This window comes from Hippopotamus amphibius, chromosome 13 (assembly GCF_030028045.1).
Source record: "Hippopotamus amphibius kiboko isolate mHipAmp2 chromosome 13, mHipAmp2.hap2, whole genome shotgun sequence".
NCBI classification, from domain to species: Eukaryota; Metazoa; Chordata; class Mammalia; order Artiodactyla; family Hippopotamidae; genus Hippopotamus; species Hippopotamus amphibius.
In genome coordinates this window covers 65,627,251-65,644,419 of record NC_080198.1, presented here as the reverse complement: position 1 = coordinate 65,644,419, position 17,169 = coordinate 65,627,251, and the positions used below count along the sequence as shown (strand labels likewise).

The 17,169-nt window shown below is 36.8% G+C and overlaps 2 protein-coding genes across 2 annotated transcripts in view; one reads left to right on the top strand and one right to left on the bottom strand.

Moving 5' to 3' along the window:
• The window catches only part of NUDT6 (nudix hydrolase 6), a 63,498-nt gene that overhangs the window by 7,592 nt on the left and 38,737 nt on the right, over positions 1–17,169 (bottom strand). Inside the window, exons 7-9 of the mRNA XM_057705722.1 lie at positions 17,038–17,103; positions 15,986–16,076; positions 13,539–13,719 (exon numbers count right to left, since the gene is read on the bottom strand). The gene's annotated coding sequence lies outside the window, so the exon portion shown is untranslated. The remainder of the gene's footprint in view (positions 1–13,538; positions 13,720–15,985; positions 16,077–17,037; positions 17,104–17,169) is intronic.
• FGF2 (fibroblast growth factor 2) overlaps positions 1–17,169 on the top strand; it is a 55,456-nt gene that overhangs the window by 36,040 nt on the left and 2,247 nt on the right. The window contains exon 2 of the mRNA XM_057705729.1: positions 5,203–5,306. Within this exon, the coding sequence (XP_057561712.1) occupies positions 5,203–5,306 (104 nt within the window). The remainder of the gene's footprint in view (positions 1–5,202; positions 5,307–17,169) is intronic.

The window sequence follows — 17,169 nt, the reverse complement described above, 5'->3', positions numbered from 1 at the left end:
GTACATAATTTATTCTTGGGAGTATTCCTTGAAAATATGTATGTTCTGCAGATGTTGGGTGTAGTGATCGTCAAGTGTCAATTTAGGCACATCCACATGCAAAACAATGAAACTGGACCCTAATACAACATATAAAAATTAACTCAAAATGGATCAAAACCTAAATGGACAAGGTAAAACTAAAACTCTTAAGAGAAAAGCATAGGTGTAAATATTCACGACCTTAGGTTAGGCAATAGTTTCTCAGATATGACAGCGAAAGCACAAGCAATGAAAGAACAAAATCAATAAATTGGATTTCATGAAAATAAAAATGTTTATGCATCAAAGGATAATCAGTAAAGTGAAGAGACAGCCCAAAGGATGGGAGGAGATATTTGCAAATCAGATATCTGATTAGGGTTTGTATCTAGAATATATAAAGAACTCTTACAACTCCATGAGAAAAAGGCAAATAATCTAATTAAAAAATGAGCCAAGGATCTGAATGGACATTTCTCTAAAGAAGATATACAAATAGCCAATAAACACATGAAAAGATACTCAACATCAGAAAAATGCAAATCAAAACTACGAGATACCACTTCACACGCAATCAGGATGACTATAATAGAAAAAACAAAAAACACCACCACGGACTATCACAAATGTGGTCTGGATGTGGAGAAACTGGAACCCTTTATTTCTAGTGGGAACGTAAAATGGTTGCTTTGGAAAACAGTCTGATAGTTTCTCAAATGATTAAACATAGAGTTACCATATTGACTTCTTGGTATATACCCAAGAGAAATGAAAACATATGTCTACACAAAATCTTGTATTTGAATGTTTATAGCAGCATTATTCATAATAGCCAAAAATTGGAACCAAACCAAGTGTCTATCAACTGATGGATGGGTACGCCAAATGTGGTCTCTCTATTCAATGGAGTATTATTTGGCAATAAAAAAGAATGAAGTATTGATACATGGCTATAATGTGAATGAACCTTGAAAACATTATGCTAAGTGAAAGGAGCCAGTCACAAAAGACCACATATTGTATGATCCCATTTATATGAAATATCCAGAATAGGCAAATCTGTAGAGACAGGAAGTGGATTAGTGGTAGCCTAGGGTTGGGGATGTGGTATTGGGGATATAGGAGGTGAATGCTGTGGGGACCATGGGAGGTATGGGATGATGAAGATATTCTAAAATTGACTGTGGTAATAGTTGCACTGCTCGGTGACTATATTGAAAAACACTGAATCACGTGTACACTTTAAATGAATTGTATCATACATGAATTATATCTCAGACTGTTAAAAAACAAACAAAAGTACCAGGGGTACCAATAGTTCAGGACAAGAGCCAGTGATATTACTTAACATCATGGTAACTTTGGAAAAAGAACTTCTAAGCTGAAGTTAATCTGAAAAATTCAAGTCCACTAGGCAAATAAGCATAGGATCACTTACCATGCTGGCAAAGTTAATTTTTTTTTAGCATAGCTTTCAAATGACAATGATGTTAAGAAGAGACTAAAGTTTCAGGTAAATGATACCTATCTGATCTCAAAAAAAAAAAAGGTCAGGTCAAGTTGTTTGATAACGTTATTCTTATATTTCAAATACTTATTGATATGGATATCAATATACTTTTGATTTATTTCTTTTGTTAATTTTTGCTTCAGGTAATTTAGAGTTCTGTTATTATGTGCTGCACATTTAAAATTATTATGTCTTCTTGACATATCTGGCCCTCTTGTCATTAAGAAATAACTTTGTTCATCTCTAGTTATACTACTTGCCTTGAAGTCCACATCATCAGATATTAATATAGCCATACCAGCATTCTTATAATTAGTGTATACTTTTTATATTTTTTCCCACGTTACTTTCAACTTGTCTGTATCTTTGTATTTAAAGTGCTTTTCTTGTAAACAACATAGTTGGGTTTTTTGCCTTTTAACTTCTTGAATTTAATTTTTTCCTTTAAGTGAAGTATTTAGTTCATTTACATTTAGTTCAGTTATTGATATGCTTGGGTTTAATCTGCCATGTTGGAATTTGTTTTCTGATTTCCCCATCTGTTCTTTGTCCTTCTGCTCCTCCTCTTCAGCCTTCTTTTGGATTGAGTAGTTTTTCATATCCATTTTGTTTAAGACAAAAATAGCCCAGCTATTAACTATTTGGGTAGGTCAGGAGTTAACCTTGCTCTTGAACTCTACCCTTGTCATTGAAGATCTCTCTTCATTCTGCTTTTCATTTGGTGAAGGCTCAGTGATTCTCAGAGGGCTCTTTCTCAGCTCTCTTCTGCTTCCAGCCTTCAGTTGACTGCTGCTTTGCACTCAGCAAAGCCCTGGGTGCGTCAGAAGAATCTCTTAGCCCTTGTGTTCTGTCCTCTGCCTCTGGATGTGATGGTTGTACACTAGGTGCAAGCTTTGTAGGAGAGAACTGGCAGGTGGGTATGGAATTGCTCTTTGATTAGGGCTCCTTAGAATTCCAGTTCCTCACGTCAGCAGCTATTTTTTTTTTTTAATTATTTATTTATTGGCCGTGTTGGGTCTTCATTGCTGCACACGGGCTTCCTCTAGTTGCGGTGAGTGGGGGCTACTCTTCATTGTGGTGCACGGGCTCCTCACTGCAGTGGGTTCTCTTGTTGCAGAGCTCGGGCTCTAGGAGCATGGGCTAGTTGTGGCACATGGGCTCAATAGTTGTGGCACACAGGCTTAGCTGCTTCCAGGCATGTGGGATTTTCCTGGAGCAGGGATCGAACCCGTTTCCCCTGCATTGGCAGGCAGATTCTTAACCACTGCACCACCTAGGAAGCCCATGTCAGCAGCTATTAAAAGTTTGTAAAAAGTTCAGCTGGTTTCTTTATACTCCCCATTTTGGCATGTTAGTCTTCTTCCTGTCAAAGATGAAAGCAGGTGATCATTTTTTCGGGAAGGGATCATCTGTATATGGAATTTACATAGGTCTCTCTGCAGCTCAGTTCTGATGGGTTTTTAAAGAAAATCTATGATTTTGTGGATTACCCAGCTTCTTATTGGTTTAGGCTCTGGTTACTTTTAAGGTTTATATTTTTATAGTTATATGGCAACTTTTCAGGCATCTACAATTAATGGTTACTTTTTAGTGGCTTATCAAATGACAACATCCTAATGTGGAATCCCCAAAAATCTGTGAAAGGCCAATGAATAAATGAATGATGACATTTACTTTGGGTATTGAGTCACTGATACTGACCAAGCATTAATATCCATAATCTGCCTTATGACCAGTAATATACATTTACAAGATGGTGGGCCAGAGCTAGGCTACAGTTCATTGATAAAGTGCCAGAAATAAAGTATAGTGATTGACTGTGCAGTCTTACCTCATAAGCATTTACACAACCTCATGAGTTATAAAGAGATGCAAATACATTCATAATTAATAGGGCTTATCTACATCACTTTAGAGCTATATGCAAGGATTTTTATTCATAGTCATTAATAGAATTTTGCTTATATTTGTTAAAAATAAATCTTATTTTCTACATTTTCCCATAACGTTGTGAAAGAGACTTTATGCTTTTCTCTGTTTAGTTTTCATGTGTTGATTATATTCCTTTTACTTTGCATTAGCTTTTAAGATTCTGTAGAAGAATTTCACCTGGAGTGACTGGTACACAGAGGAGAATCAGACATTAAATGTCCAACAAATGTCTTTTTTAAATAAGTGTAATTCTCAAACATTCATAAAGTAATGAGAATAGAATAATGAACTCCCATACTTCTAATAACTATTGATGTAGGTTAATTATTCTTGTTTTATTTATCCCACCCATTTTATTAAAAAGAGTATTGATTGACTGATTCCTAGAATATTTTAAAGCTAATCCCAGATGTTATGTCTCATTTTACCTGTATGTTGCTCTACCTGATAGGAAAAAATTAAAAACATAATTACTATGACATAATTATATCTAACAAAGTTAATAGTAATTCCAGAATCTTTCAAACATTGCTTTTTCATGCCATGTTTCCTAGCTGCCTGGAAACACCTGGGAAAATTAAATTTACTTTGTTTCTAATGTTATCCAAATAATATTATGCCGATTTCTAAAATTTTGAATATTCACTGCTTTTTCCTATTGCTGTTAATAAGAATGTCTTAGATATGTTCATAGGCCACAGAACAACCTATGAAAAAACTTGGTCTGGGACCCAAGCACATTTTATAAACACTGTATACCTGATCCTCTTATGGTGATTTATAATGCAGGTTATGAGAAGCAAAGTTCTGAGAAGTTTATCAATAAAGAGTTAACTTGACTTAACCAAGAATTTCCTAAATTTATTTGGCCCCAGAATCTGTTTTTTGAGTAATCTCTGTTAGCCAAAATACATTTCGGGAATGCTGTTCTAGGCAGGAGAATGCTACCTCTGACTAGCAAAACAAATTTTAAACTTAATTTTAACTGAATTAGGTGATTATTTGTCCAGATGCATTATCATCATGATTGTGTAATACCTATTTTTTGTTTTCCAAAAGTCTGCTTAATATTGATAATGCAGTATAACACATAGGTCATCCCCTTCAGGATCTTAGATTCTGAAAATCTTTCATCACACTATATAAGCAAATTAAACATTTTGTTTTTCCAATAGATATTTGCAAAAAAAAAAAAAATCTGTACATCACAATCCCTCTATAAAGAAAGATAAATGCATTTGGTATTGTATTGAAGGGGAAGCTAGAAATAAGAGGTTTAGAAACTCAAGGAAATACAAACCAAAAGATAATGGTGAGCAATTATATTTTATTTGTGAAGAAGTGGTTAAAAGTAACTTTTAAAAAGTTTAAAGTTAGGCAGTAGTGTGGAAATTCTCACAAGTGGTTTATATATTTTTGTACTCTTAAAATATGTTCATTAAAAAAATCTAAGTAGTTAACAGGGCCAAGTGGAGGCTAATTACATATCAAAGGAAAAAAATTCTCCATCTGTCACTCTTATCCTCTGACTGACACTGGAGTGAGAAGGGAGTCAAGGGGCACTCATGCTCTAGTGAGTCTGCCTCTCCTTCTAAAAGAATTTAATTGACATCTGGCCCCTCTCCCTTGTCCCCCCAACTCCTTGCCAGGGTGGGTTAGCTGGTTGCCCAAGTGTCTCTTGTCTTTACCCTGTGTGCACCTTTCTATGATGCTACAAATTTTTTCTCCATTACTTGCAGTCAAACTACAACTTCAAGCAGAAGAGAGAGGGGTTGTGTCTATCAAAGGAGTGTGTGCGAACCGTTATCTTGCTATGAAGGAAGATGGAAGATTACTGGCCTCTGTAAGTAATGCTTTCTGTTTTTTGTAGTTTTTTTCTTTGTATTTAGCTTTTACTGCTATGAGTTTACTAGTATTGGTATTTATTACATCTTTATTAAGGGTTTTACAAGTATATCATTTAATCTTCACATTCATCCTATAAAATAGAGTATCATCCTATTTCACAGATGTAAAGACTAAAGTTCTGAGGGAGTAATAAAGTAACCAAGAGAACACAGCTGATGTGAGGCCGAGCCTGGATGGCACACCAGGCAGTCTTTACTCCAGAGCAGGAATTCCAATTCACTGCATTTTACTGCCTTTGCTGCATAGCTTTAAACTATAGTTTTAAAAAATCTTTATATTGTGCAGTTGTCTGAAGATCATTGGGATGGACATATGAAATTTTTATTATGAGTTTTTAAGCTTCTTCTTTCAAATTTGACATAGAAACACTTGCCGTTTAGAATACAAGTTGAGAATGTGGGCTTTTAGGTGCAAATGCTGGCTCTGCCACTTATTTATTAGCAATGTGTTCTCGGGCAAATTATTGTGAGTTAGTTCCCTTACCTATAAAATAGAGACAATAATGATCCTATCTCATAGAGTTTTTGTGTGGGCTAAATTAGATAATTTATATCAAGTGCCAAAATCAGGGTCTTATCCATAATAGGTCCTCAGAGTTGTTACTTCCTCCTCATGTTACTTCTCATTAATATACAAGCTCATTAAGGGCAGGGGCTTCTCTTTTTTTACTTTTTATCACAGCTACTCAGGGGTCCTTGCTCTGGCTCATGTTCTATCCATTAATACAGGCTCCCTGTCAACTTCACCATTATTAGCACAGCCGGGATTGTATGTGTGTCGAGCAGACACTGTGTGGGGGGAATGATGCAGGGAAACAGAGCAGTGTAAATGACACAGATCCTACTTCTGTCTCACTCAGGGAGCAGATAAGACATGTACCTACAAGTGCGTGTATATACAGACCACACCCGTAATACCAATACCAGTAGCCAGTTACAAGCGCTCTGTTAACTCTCCCCACAGAAGGGATCTAATAGTACTGAGCAGCTGCAGTGTTTTGCGCTTATACAGATAAGTTTTGGAATTTTGTTCTGAGTGAAGACCTTTGGATTTCTTTTTATAAATTAATTTTTTACTGGAGTATAGTTGATTTACAATGTTAATTTTTGCTGTACAGCAAAGTGAATCAGATATACATATATACTCTTTTTTAGATTCTTTTCCCATATAGGTCATTACAGACTATTAAGTAGAGTTCCCTGTGCTATACAGTAGGTCCTTATTAGTTACTTATTTTATATATAGTAGTGTGTATATGTCAACCCCAATGTCCCAATTTATCCCTCTCCTCCCTTCCGCCCCGGTAACCACAAGTTTGTGTTTTACATTGGTGACTCTATTTCTGTTTTGTAAATAAGTTCATTTGTACCATTTTTTTTAGATTCCACATATAAGCAATATCATATATTTGTCTTTCTGTCTTACTTCACTTAGTATGATAATCTCTAGGTCCATCCATGTTGTTGCAAATGGCATGATTCCATTCTTTTTATGGCTGAGTAGTATTCCCTTGTATATACATACCACATCTTCTTTACCCATTCCTCTGTTGATGGGCATTTAGGTTGCTCCTATGTCATGGCTATTGTAAACAGTGCTGCAAGGAACACTGGGGTGCATGTATCTTTTTGAATTATGGTTTTCTCTGGATATATACCCAGGAGCAGGAGTGGGAAGCTCTATTTTTAGTTTAATGGTTGTACCAATTTACTTTCCCACCAACAGTGTAGGAAGGTTCCCCTTTCTCCACACCCTCTCCAGCATTCATTGTTTGTAGATTTTTTGATGATGGCCATTCTGACTGGTGTGAGGTGATACCTCATTGTAGTTTTGATTTGCATTTCTCTAGTAATTAGTGATGTTGAACATCTTTTCATGTGCCTCTTGGCCATCTGTATGTGATCTTTGGATTTCTGAAGGGACTGAAACAGACTTACAGAGAAAAAGAATATCCAACCATCTGATCATCTGACATATATACTTATTATGATATTACACTGATTTTTGCAGGATAAATAACAAGTCTAGGTGTAGTGGTGCTCTCTCTCCCTTTTTGTAATTAAATAAATTTTAGAATCCTGTTCAAGAATAGCCAGTATTTTTTGAGTGTACAGTGTACTGACACTATGCTAGGCATTAGGGTTATTAAACTGAATACAAAATGGCCTGTGCCTTTAATGAGTGACAATCCTGGGGAGGCAGAAGTGTAAATAGTATTTGTAATAAGGTGTAAGGGGTTTGACATGTTCCTTCTACATCCTACATGCATGCATAAAGGAAAGGGAGAGATTAAACTTGTCTAGATTGAGAAAGATGACCTACAAAGAGGATTTTTAGATAATATAGAGGATCCTTCCTCTACATTTATCAGGCAGTTCAAGGGCAGAGGAATGGAGATCAGGGTATAGATAATTCTAGGACATAGCACATGCAAAGGCATGGATGCAGAAAGCTTACTAGGGGTTTCTCCAGAATTACAATTCACCACTGCTGGAGTGTAAGGTGCAAAGCCAATACATGCTGGAAGGGAAGAGATGAGGTTGGAGAGGCAGGTAAACTGCCTGCTGAAGTGCCTAATGTGCCATGCTGCTATCAACAGTGGGAAGCCATGAAGAGTTTTAAGAAGAGACACATCAAAGTTGAATTTGAGAAAGATCTCTCTGGCAGCAGTGTAGAGGATGGATTTGAGGGGGCCACAGCTGGTGGAGACAGACCAGTTAGAAGGCATGGGACGAGTCCAAGCAAGTGATGATCAGAACATCACTGGCAATAACAGGACAGAGAGGATGGAGTAAAGTGCTAGCACTGAGGTTGATCAGACTCAGGAGTGGAGTAGCGGAAAAAGTCAAAGACGACACCCGGGTTTCCAGTTTGGATGAGGAGGTAGATGAGAAAGGGGGAAGAGGAAAAGAGCAAGTTCTGGGAAAAGATAATACAAGTTCAAATTTAGTTTTATCTGGTTTGAGTTGCCTAAGAGAAATTCAGGTAAAGATGTTCACTACATAGTTGGAATTATGGGTCTGGAGTTCAGAGAAGTCTGTACTGATATATAGATTTGGGTGTCATCAGCATATATGTAGTGGCTAAAGCAGGGGAATGGATGAAGTTTCCTAGGGAAAAAAAATATAGCTATGAAAGAAGTTCTTCCACTGTTCTTTTTTTTTCTGCCAGCCTACTGTCAACTCAAGGGATGATGTAATACCTTGGGAATCTACTGAAGTAGCATTTAAAATATTTCCAGGATAGTGAATCAACTGGTAATTTTGGATGACCTTGATCTTGTAGTGAGAAGAGGGGTTAACCCTACTCTTCTCACCTCAGGATGTGACAAAACACATACAGTGTGCATCACTTTGTCTCCTGCAATAGTGTTGATTTGGCTACTGTCAGTAAAGGTGGTGGAGAAAAGAAAGTAGATACGTACAACATTTGCTTCTGTCTTAACTATGGACAACACTAGTCAACTGGACACTAGTCAAATGGTGTTTTATTTAAATATTGATTTATTTATTTATCTTTGGCTGCATTGAGCCTTAGTTGCAGCACGCAGGATCTTTTGTTGGGATGCGTAGGCTCTTCATTGCAGTGCATGGGGTCCTCTCCAGTTGTGCCATGCAGGCTCAGTAGTTGTGGCGTGCAGGCTTAGTTACTCCATGGCATGTGGGATCTTAGTTCCCCGACCAGCGATCGAACCCCCGTCCCTTCTACTGGAAGGCGGATTCTTAACCATTGGACCACCAGGGAAGTCCCCAAAAAGGTTTTAAAACTCTAGACTTTGCTGTGTCTGTCTTGATCTGGCTCAGTGAGTGACTTCAGATTGTTACCCTGAGGTTTTCCACTTATTGAGATTAGAAAATCCAGTAACCTGGTAATCACGGTGGCCCTGTAAGACAGTCATTGGGGGAGTTATTTATCTTGAGAACACAGGCCAGAACATAGGTTCATTTGTAATGGTAAAAAGCTTGGTAATTGTCAAAAGTGATGAAAACAGAAGCTACTCTATTTATTAAAATTAAAAAAAAAAAAACCTGAAGTATACGTGGTTTACAATGTTGTGTTTCTGGTATATAGCAAAGTGTACAGCAGCAATCCTCTTTCAGTATATATATATTATATATATATATATATATATATATACACACACACACACACACACACACATACATTTTTTTTCATATTCTTTTCCATTATAGGTTATACAAGATTTTGAATATAGTTCCTTGTGCTTGGGACCTTGTTGTTTATCTATTTTATATATAGTAGTTTGTATCTGCTAATCCCAAACTTCTAATGTATCCCTCCCCCCACTTCCCCTTTAGTAACCACAAGCTTGTTTCCTATGTCTGAGAGTCTGTTTCTGTTTTGTAAATAAGTTCATTTGTATCATATTTTTAGATTCCACATATAAGTGATATCATATGATATTTATCTTTCTCTGACTTACTTCACTTTATATGGTAATCTCTAGGTCCATCCATGTTGCTACAATGGCATTATTTCATTCTTTTTTAGGGCTGAGTAATTTTCTATTGTATGTATACCATGTCTTCTTTATCCATTCATCTGTCAATGGACATTTAGGTTGAGAAGTTACTCTACTTTACAGTGCATCTCTGAAACTACTGGGGTCTGTAAAAGAGACAATTTAAGACACTAGACCTAAAACCTGAGCTGTCTTCTCATTCTTACATAATTCTCTACAAGTTGGAATTCAGAGAATTCTGACCTGTTCTCTTGGCAAATAGGCATTAAGCTCCCCAAACTGTTGATTCTGTACCATCAGAAGCATAAAGTGCTCTAAAATGAACAGTGTTTTCTAATCTCTTCCTCGGCTAAGCAGGACCTTTACAAGATTGAGGTCACAGCTTTCTATTTAGTCTTAAATATATTTCTGTCCCCTTGGATGTGTGTTAATTCTTCATGATACAACAGATTTCCTTCAAGCTGGTATAGTAAGAGTTAATTTAGCAATGCTCAGAAATTTATCACAAACTCTGTGGGGACAAAGCCACAGCTGTTACACATACATGGAATATTCAGGATTTATCAGTTTTCTTTGAGTGGCACCAGCCAAGATCCAGTTGTTCCAGCTCCAGATCATAGGATCTATTCATGACAAGTTCAGGAGTCAGTCTCTAGTCTTACCATTCAACTGTGTGGCTTGCTGCCTTGCCTTTTCAGCAGCAATCCTCTTTCAGATTAGTCTGGGTGGGCTGTGTCAATTTTCAGGTGAAAAAGTAAGTGTCCCTACCCACCAACCAAGGAGGTGGTATTGGTGGTTCAGTCATTAAGTGACATTTTTCTCTGAGTCAGATCCATAGGCATTGAGCTGTCAAAACCAGCAACTTTTGGGCAAGAAATTAAAAGTCTTGACCCTTGGCTATTAATATCATCTGTTCTAACATTTCACGGGTTGAGATGAATCACTGATGGTGAAACACACTGTAGCCGGGGATGTCAGCAGGGACCTCACTCAGGTGACAATGGGAAGAGACAGCTGGCATGTAAAAAATAAAAACAAAACAAAACAAAACTTTGGGATAAGTCCAGTGTTGTGACCGGTAGCCATTATTTGGGGATGCAGATGTTCCTTATTACCTAGAGACACTGGGGTTTATGGACTTGCACTTGCCAAAGGCATAATTCTTCCCAGTCTTCTCTGCAGGCCCCACGTCAGAGTGCTGTGTTAGGGCACATCCCTGGGTTCTCCTGCGTGCAAGTCCTATACTGATTTGTAAAACACAGTTTCCCCTCAGAAAGAAGAGCACGCTGGATAATAACACATTTTGGCCTCTCAGAGTCAGGTTAGGTAGATTACTACTAGTTGAGACTATTAAAAAAGACTACGGGGATATGTGTATAAAAACAGATGATTGAACTTGGTGTACCCCCCCCAAAATAATAAAAAAAAAAAACAAAAAAAAACTAAGTTGTGTACCATTTTTTTTTCTCCAACATCTTCGCATATTAATGGCATGAACGCATTCAGGCTAAGGATTTCTCACTGTTTGAAACATTTCTTAAGCATCTTTCCCCTTCTTTGAAGCTAGAAAATATAAATGTTTAAAGAGTAACTGTATTTATCTGTCAAAGCCTAAATGTGGAGGCTGAAGTTGAGTAGTTCTTTGAATATACAACAGACTCCTTATTCCATTCCATAGCAAGATAAATTTTGTTGCTATGAACAACAGAAGCTCAGAACAAATATTAGGATTTATGATTTCTTCAGTGTTCAAAAATTGCTTACGAGGTTAACTGTAGTCTTAAGTTTAAATCACCAAACAGCCTCTGTTAGTATTGGTAGGAAAAAATTTGCTTGGTCTTGATCTGCTAGAAAGTTGCACATTGTTTTCTATATTATGCGACTGATTGTGATAACCTAAACAGAACTCAGTGTTAGAATGTGTGATTTGTGTTGATCCGCGAGTCAAATATGCAAAAATTATGTTTATTATCTAAGGCTATACATTTAATTACTGTAAAATATTTTTTTATTTATCGAGTAACTCTCTTACTTGAGGGGCCTTACAATGAAATGAAACTTACACACATAATAAAGTAGGGAAAGGAGATTTTTGAGGTTTCACTTATACAGAATGGCAATATATACTGATTAAATTTGTAGGAAAATGCAGTAATTAAAGAGGAATGTGTATCATTTTTAAGAGATAAAATATGAGATTAAATGCAAAGGTTATTTGCTTAATAGGAATTATTGCTTCTTTTAGAAACCAATCTTGTGTAAAATTTTACACAAGCTACATATACATATTACAATATTAAGATTAAATTTACTTTTAACTTTTTACAATTAGTGTGTCTTATTTTGTTCTGAAATAGTCAACACAGATACTTACATCATGTCTGTTTTTAATTCTCAGAAGTGGTGTAAGCAAAAGCATTTTTGGACTCATGTTGAGCAAACTCTCTCATAAGCCAAAACTGCAGAATCAAAGTACTGTAAAAGAATAAACAATCCAAAAAACAGAGCATGGGGGAACGGCCATAAGGGTCAATCTAACATTCAGCAGTGCATGAGAATTGTGAGGCCACTACATAAGGACAGGAGATGGGCCTGGGGGAGGGGAAGAATTTACTTTAGTTCTTATTTTCTTACAGTATGCCAGGGCCTTAAGATTGTTTTAAAGGCTTAAAAATTGTTAAAGATTGGGAGGGACCTTAAAGATCATCTAATCCAGGGGGCTTCCTAGGTGGCGCAGTGGTTAAGAATCCGCCTGCCAATGCAGAGGTCACGGGTTCGATCCCAGCTCCAGGAAGATCCCACATGCCGCGGAGCAACTAAGTCCGTGTGCCAAAAAAAAAAAAAAAAAAAAAGATCATCTAATCCAGTCTTATTTTACAGATGAAAATAGTAAGGTTCAGAGAGGTTAAGTGACTTGCTCAAAGATACAGGTTAGTTAGGTATCAAGGCAACACTGGAACCCAGGTTTCCTGGCTCATAAAGATCCTCACAGATGTTGTTAGGATAGTTAAACTCTTGCAATGGGCCAACTGGCTTAGTTTCCTCAGGGACTAAACAGTCCATAAAATTAGACTACATTCCATACTTCAATACTTAGGCTGGATTTTCCTTGGTCTTAGTTCTTTAGTTCCTATTTAGATTTTGCAGTGCCATTGAATGGTATTTTTACTGTAGCCTATATAAAATAGTTTCATTTATTCCTTAATTAATAAATGTTTATTGATCACTTACTATGTGCCAGGCACAATAGAACAGAAGAAAAAACAATAGAAGAAAATCTCTACCCACATGGCATTTATAGTCGGGTGAAATAAAGTGGTTATGTGTATATATATAAATAAATGATCTGTATTTGGACGTAGAGCACAAAAATAAATGTGATGCTTTTAACCTTCATAGTGTAACTGGAGTTATTAAGTTCAGTTACTTGAGAGATTCCTTTTTTTTTGGTCATACTTGTAGCCCTAGGGTCAGATTTTTAAAAAATAAATTTTGATTTTAGAATAGTTTTTTTAGGTTTACAGAAAAGTTCTGAAGATATAGTACAGGGGGTTTCTATATACCCCACACCCAGCTTCTCCTATTAACATGTTACATTAGTATGATACACCTGTCACAACTAATGAACCAATATTGATACACCATTATTAGCTGAAGTTCATAATGTATTCATGTTTCCTTTACCTCATGTCCTTTTTCCGTTCCAGGATCTCATTCAGGATACCACATTTAGTCATCAGGTCTTAGTTTCCTCTCGATGTGGCATTTCCTTAGACTTCCCTTTTTTTGAATCTTTGACAGTTTGAGGAGTACTGGTCAAATATTTGATAGAAGGTGCTGCAATTTGGGTTTGCCTGATGTTTTCCTCATGATTAGACAGGGTTATAAGTATTTAGGAGGTAGATCACAGAGGTAAGGTATTGTTTTCCATTGCATCGTATCAGGGAACATGCTTATCACTAATAATATTAACCTTGATCACCTGGCTGAGGTAGTGTTTGTCTACCCTGTAAAGATACTGCTGTTTTTCCCTTTCCATACTGTATTCTTTGGAAGAAAGTCACTTTACACAGTCCACATTTAAGAGATGGGGGTGGGGGAGGGAGGTTTATGCTCCATCCCCTTGAGGAGGAAGTATCTACATGAATTATTTGGAATTCTTTTGTATGAGAAACTTCTCTATTCTCCATTGATTTATTTAATCATGTATATCAGTATATATGCATGGATATTTATTTTATACCTTGGGTTATAATTTAAAACTGTATTGTTTATTTTGTTCAAAATGTTTCAGCTTTGGCTATTGGGAGCTTTTTCATCTGGCTCCTGTACTCTGTGACATATCCGAGTCAACGTGTGGCTTCTTGAGCACCTCCTTATTTTATGGCCTCTAAGAGTGCTCCAGGCTCATCTTGTACATTCCCTACTTCAGTCTAGAATGACCCATTTCTCTAAGGAGCCTTGGTTCCTTCTATTGGAAAATGGTATTAGAAACCAAGAACTGAGTGTGCTTGTTGCTACTGAGGTGTGTTTGCTTCTAGGCCCTCTTACCTGACAGAGCAAAGAATATAGGCATATACCAATCTGGATATATATGTACATAACTATAAACACTTCTGTATTTAACCATCTGTATTAAACTAAAAAAGAGTACATCCAACCCTAATCCACCAGTATCACATGAACCATTTTAGCCTTCCCTTCTGGCTTGTCTGTAACTACCCACTCCAATAATGAGAAACCTGGTTCTTACTGTCTCCTAGGATCAGTTTTTCTTTATGTATAAATATCTCATGTCGGTTTACTTTCTTTTTGAAATATCAGAGTAAATTAAATATCTAGACAAAATACAAATCAAACTATTTAAAATGTTGCGTATGCTTTTTCAAACTCTATTAGGTTCTTTCCTATTCAGATACCCCTACAAGGGGTCACACTTCAGCACCATCTTTAAAATCACTAGCATCACTGTTACCAGCATCAACAGGTGGCTATTGGGCCCCTTACATAGGACCATAAGCTAAGCTAGTTCAATGTGGGTAGCGTTCAGGGAAGTCCTGAGGTGTGGCCTAACACTGACACATGACAGATTTATGTTACTCTCATGCATGTACATCTACATTCAATTTTTAGATTCCATACCTTTTAGAATTGAGAATAATGGCTTATTGGAATTATTGTAATTTAACACACTTCTCAGCATTCCAAAAGATTAGTACGTTTCAAGTTCCAATTCTGTGGTTATTAGCATTAGTAAGAGGGAGAGGTTGAGTGATGTGTCTGTTGCACAGTATGTGCTCAGTAAACACTCATTATCTCCATTAGGACATCTAATATTTATCTCAAACTCAACATGTCCAAAAGTGAACTCCTGATCTTTCCCTATAAAACCTGTTCCCACTCACAGCAGTCCCATCTCAGCAAGTCCATCATCTAGAACATAAACTTCAGTGCCACTCTTGATTCCTCTATATCTATTACACTGCACATCTGATCTGTCAGGAAACTTTGTTGACTCTACGTTCAGTATACATCCAGAAGCAGACAGCTTCTTAACATCTCTGCTGCTACCACTGTGGTCTGAGTCTCCCTCTGTGTCTACATTACTGAACAAGCCTCTAACGGTATATCTGCATCTGCCTTTGGTCCAGAGTAATCTTGGCAGCCAGAGCAATCTTGGAAAAATATGGCAGATCATGCTCAGAAGTCTACAGTGGCTTTTCAGTTTCTCAGGATAGGAGCCGGAATATTTACAATAGCCTACAAATCTCCTATCTCATTGCCTCTCTGACTTCATTTCCTTTCCCCTTCAAACCCTCTGCTTCATTTACACTGCCCCTCTTGCTGCCCTTCACACACTCTAGGTATGATCCTGTTGTAGGGATTTTACACTGGCTTTTCCCTCTCTCTGCTTGGAATGCTCTTGTCTGATATCTGGAGGGTTAACTCCACCTCCTTCAAGTTTTCCCTTAAATACCACTTTCTCGATGGAGACTACTGTGAATACGCTCTTTGATACTGCAGCCTAATCTGTACCGCCACCATTTCTCCATCCCTTGTGTCTTCTCAGCTTTACTTTTTCCCATAGGATTTATCATATCTTAACATATAATTTACTCGGTTATGCTTACTGCTTATGTTGTGTCTCCCCCAGTGAGAATGTGAGCAGCACAAATCGGCACAGATCTTTGTTCAGTTTTGTTCACTGATGTATCCCAGGGCCTAGAAGAAAAAATAGCCATTAAAAGAATAAATGCATTATTTGAACTGTGTGCTTTCTGTATCCCAAAATTATTCTTAAATTAAAAAAAATAAAGGAAAATGTAATTTGATAAAAAGCTGTCAGATAGATACATGGGCAAAGGGTGTCCACAATTTGAAATAAGTTACTGAGAGCCTTGAGATTTATTTATTTATCCGGACTTTATTATTATTATTTTTTAATGATTATTTTTGGAATATAGTTGCTTTACAATGTTGTGTTAGTTTCTGCTGTATGGCAAAGTGAATCAGCTATATGTATACATATATCCCCTCTTTTTTGGATTTCCTTCCCATTTAGGTCACCACAGAGCACTGAGTAGAGTTACCTGTGCTATATAGTTGGTTCTCATTAGTTATCTATTTTATACTGATATATGTCAATCCCACTCTCCCAATCCATGAGCCCTGAGTTTTAGATTCCTCATTTGTTAATGAGTATATATATGTCACAGGATTCTTGTATTTAAGTAAAATGATATATGCATGAGAGCGGTCAGTAATCATGAATTAAGGGATTTCCCAGCTCCTGGGCCTAAATAAAATAAGGTCTTGAAGGCAAGGCAGAAGTTGTTATAAGCCCTTAAAAGCTGCTTACCCACTTCCGCTGTGATGTCATTCCTCTAAAGATCCCCCTTTCTCTTAAGTTTGAAATGGTGAGCAGTTAAACATTGAGTATAGGAAAAAAGCTCTGTGAATATGTTTATAAAGGTTAAAAAAGTTACATCACATCAACTTTTAACAGGATTATTGACATCACAACCAATGAAGATGATTTGTAAACTGAGAATGGAGAGAACTGAAAATTGCTTAACATGGGACGTTAAATGCCTGCTTTTATTGAGGCTGAATTTTGGCCCTACTATCCATTAAAAAAATGCAGTTTGTTTTCAAGTGCATAGCAGCTGTTTAAGAAACTTACATGTCTGAATGCTCAGCACAGATGCAGTTTCTTTCTCTCCCCTCTGTGTAAAAAGGTACAAGTAACCTATGTTAAAAAAAAAAATATATGGGTTCCATGATGTATCAATATTATCCACTTAATTGCTGGTAC